Raw genomic sequence first — 3,625 nt, 5'->3', positions numbered from 1 at the left:
TCATTTTTTTATGTTAAATTTGTAAGGGGAAAAAAAACGCATCCTAATATAAATACAACCAATGATCTGAAATATATAAATACAGTCGTGATCCTCGTGGATCCACAAAAACTAGGCCCGGCCCATATTAAAGAAGAGGCCCAATCAAGGAGTAACAGAAATTGAAGCCCAACAAAGAGCACAAACGTGCCCCTCTCAGTTGGCGCCAAATGACTAGTTACCCACTGCCGTTTTCCCGCCAATTTGCTGCAGACAATTAGGCACTTTCCCTCGCTTCCCCTTTCGCCCTAACCGCTCTGCTCTCTCTCTCACCCAGTATCACCATTCCAGACACTCGTTCGCACGCTGAAGATCATGGCTTCCGATTCTTCTCCTGTCAACACGCACGACGGTATGCTTTCAATCGCGAATGTATAACTTGCCATATTCTTGCTGCAATTTGTTGAAAATCTGAGGTGGTAAATCTCTTTTAGATATTTGTTTTTCTTTGATTCACGAGTTATTCAGCTTAATTTTGCCAATGGTGGAATTAGGATTCGCCCCTGTATCAATTACGCTTTGTCTACTGGAGTAGTCATTTCCTAAAATTGGGTGATAATTTGTTTAATTACAGGTCCGTCGTCTCCGGATGCGTGGCCGACGAGCCCAGTCAGCAACACAGTATCATCTCCTGGAGAGCGCTCGCGCCGGAAACGTGGCCGTCATTCCAGCTACGCTACGCCGTCACCGATGCCGTCAGGTTCGCGTGTCAGAACACCCGAGGCAACTCCAACGCCCTCTAGTAACGCTCGACGTCGTGGCCGAGGTAGGAGGCAGTCGACCACCCCTACTGCTGGTGCCACGCCGACCTCGAATGATGATGTCCCGCCGTCTTCAGATGCTGGTGAAGGGAATGAGGATGAGCCTCCGGTAGTGTACGTTTGGGGCACGAATATTAGCGTGCAAGATGTTAATGCGGCAATTTTGAGGTTCTTGAGGCATTTCAGGGAAGATCCTCAGCAAATTGAGGGGAAATATATGAGAATGATTAATCATGTAATTGAAATGGAGGGTGATTCGCTTGATGTTGATGCACAAGATGTGTATGATTACGATAGTGACCTGTATACTAAAATGGTTAGGTATCCTCTTGAGGTGCTAGCTATATTTGATATGGTATTGATGGACATGGTGGGGAGAATCAATCCTTTATTCGAGAAGCACATACAAGCCAGGATATTTAATCTTAGGAGTTCAACTTCAATGAGAAATCTTAACCCCTCTGGTTAGTGTTGGCATCTGTATCTTCTCTTAGAGCTACTTTATTGTTTTGCTTCATTAGATGTGATCAGCGTTGAGTTTTTATTTTCTCTTCTTGTCAGATGTTGAAAAGATGGTTTCTTTGAAAGGGATGATTATTCGTTGTAGCTCCATTATACCTGAGATCAGAGAAGCCGTATTTAGATGCCTGGTCTGTGGTTATTACTCTGACCCAATTGTTGTTGAAAGAGGTAATTGCTAGGATGCATGTAATTTCTGATTGTGTTTAGTTATTGGATTTTCACTTTTTAACATTTGGATCTACCAGGAAGAATCAACGAGCCAACAGTTTGTGCGAAGCAAGAATGTCTCTCCAAAAACTCCATGACCCTTGTTCACAATAGGTGCAGGTGTGTCTTAAAACTTATTTGTTACTAAATGGTTAGTTTTTGCATGACTAAATATTCATGAAATCATTAGCAGGTTAAAATGGTTGAAGCTCAACATTTTCTTACTTGGTTGTTTGTAATTTATCTTTGCTACCTTACTGACCTCATTTTTGATTGTATGTATCAAACAAAGATTTGCTGATAAGCAAGTTGTGAGAGTCCAAGAGACGCCAGATGACATCCCGGATGGAGGAACACCACACACTGTGACATTGTTAATGCACGACAAGTTGGTTGATGCTGGCAAGCCCGGCGACAGGGTAGAGGTGAGGTCACATGTAATTATGTTCTCAATGTTGATATTATAGTATTGCATTGTATTATATCCTGGTATGATGTGCTACGGTTGCTGTTAGGTTACGGGAATTTACAGGGCTATGAGTGTCAGAGTTGGTCAGACGCAGAGGACAGTGAAGTCAATTTTCAAGGTATGCACTTTTATTTCTCTCATGTACGCCATTGTTTCTAACATTGTCGCTTTTGTGTATACAGTGTTTGAGGTGATTAATGAGTACTTTTGTTTCAGACTTACATTGATTGTCTTCATCTAAAGACAACGGATAAGTCAAGAATGGATGTACAGGATCCAATGGAAACTGAAAATGGAGCAAGCCAGGGGGATGATGATTCAACTCAGAAATATGAAATCAATGTACTTTAAATAGTGTCTTACTTGCAATGAAGAGTTAATATTTTCCTTCTCTTTAGGATAATATATACTTCTGGAATATTGCAGGTGGAACAATTAAAAGAACTATCCAGACAGCCTGATATATATGAGAAGTTGACTAGATCTTTGGCGCCAAACATATGGGAGTTGGATGACGTAAAGAGAGGCCTTCTTTGCCAGGTGCCTTATTACAACAGCATATAGTTCTGTGATTAATCTGTTGTTTATCAGTATTTTTAATTCTCATTATGACTGGGGTTCCTCAGCTTTTTGGAGGGAATGCATTGAAGTTGCCATCTGGTGCTAGCTTCAGAGGTGATATAAATATTCTCCTTGTTGGGGATCCTGGAACCAGCAAATCGCAGCTTCTCCAGTACATTCATAAGCTCTCTCCTCGTGGTATATACACCAGTGGGAGAGGAAGCTCTGCTGTGGGGCTAACTGCTTATGTGGCCAAGGATCCTGAGACTGGTGAAACAGTGAGTAAATTTCAAGAACTATTATCCAACAATATTCATTAACTCTAGAGAATTGAACTTCACCCGAAAAATGATTTTGTAGGTCCTGGAGAGTGGAGCCTTGGTTTTGAGTGACAGAGGCATCTGTTGTATTGATGAATTCGACAAAATGTCTGACAATGCAAGAAGCATGTTGCATGAGGTGTGAATCAAGTACAATTTTTTTTATTGTGTTCATTCTTAAAATGTTATATTCCACACCAATAATAGTCTAATATGGACCAAAAATCTGGTTTCCACCTGGGTAGTCTCGTACCATGTTACTGCTGTTTCCAATGTAATCAAAATAAATTGCATGACCTTACCTCCTAATATTCTTACCAAAATCAATTAGTTCACTTTCCTCAACTACTGATATAATTAAGAGAAGGGGGTGAAGTATATTAGGTGTAGATGAATTTTACTTGAGGTAGGGTAGGAGGGGGATTTGTGAACTCACTAAAGCTATTCTCATCAGGTGATGGAGCAGCAAACTGTATCAATTGCGAAGGCAGGAATAATTGTTGGAGATAAGCGAGGCTGACCAATAAAGGGTTGGTAGCAATAAGCAAGGCTGACCAAGCAGAGCTGACTTGCCAAAGTAGACGCTCAACGGAGCTGATCTGTCACGGATGACATTCGAGGGAGTTGATTCACCAAGGTTGATGCTCGACGACCCGCCAAGGGTGACAGTCAGCAATGTTGACTTGTTAAGGGTGACGCTCGACAGAGCTGACCCGTCGAAGGTGGCGATTGACATGGCTGAAGTG

General features: G+C 41.8%; 1 protein-coding gene across 1 annotated transcript; it reads left to right on the top strand.

Moving 5' to 3' along the window:
- The first annotated feature begins 232 nt into the window (after positions 1-232).
- LOC130998600 (DNA replication licensing factor MCM4-like) lies at positions 233-3,399 on the top strand. Its single transcript, XM_057924014.1, has 11 exons — positions 233-391; positions 614-1,264; positions 1,362-1,490; positions 1,568-1,649; positions 1,822-1,954; positions 2,045-2,116; positions 2,215-2,340; positions 2,425-2,538; positions 2,625-2,837; positions 2,920-3,018; positions 3,334-3,399. Exons 1-11 carry the CDS (start codon positions 355-357, stop codon positions 3,397-3,399), a joined length of 1,722 nt encoding a protein of 573 aa, XP_057779997.1. The 5' UTR covers positions 233-354.
- The last annotated feature ends 226 nt before the right edge of the window (positions 3,400-3,625 follow it).

Source organism: Salvia miltiorrhiza, chromosome 8, assembly GCF_028751815.1.
Source record: "Salvia miltiorrhiza cultivar Shanhuang (shh) chromosome 8, IMPLAD_Smil_shh, whole genome shotgun sequence".
Taxonomy (NCBI): Eukaryota; Viridiplantae; Streptophyta; class Magnoliopsida; order Lamiales; family Lamiaceae; genus Salvia; species Salvia miltiorrhiza.
Note: the sequence above shows the minus strand (reverse complement) of the source record. Positions and strands in the feature narration are given on the sequence as shown.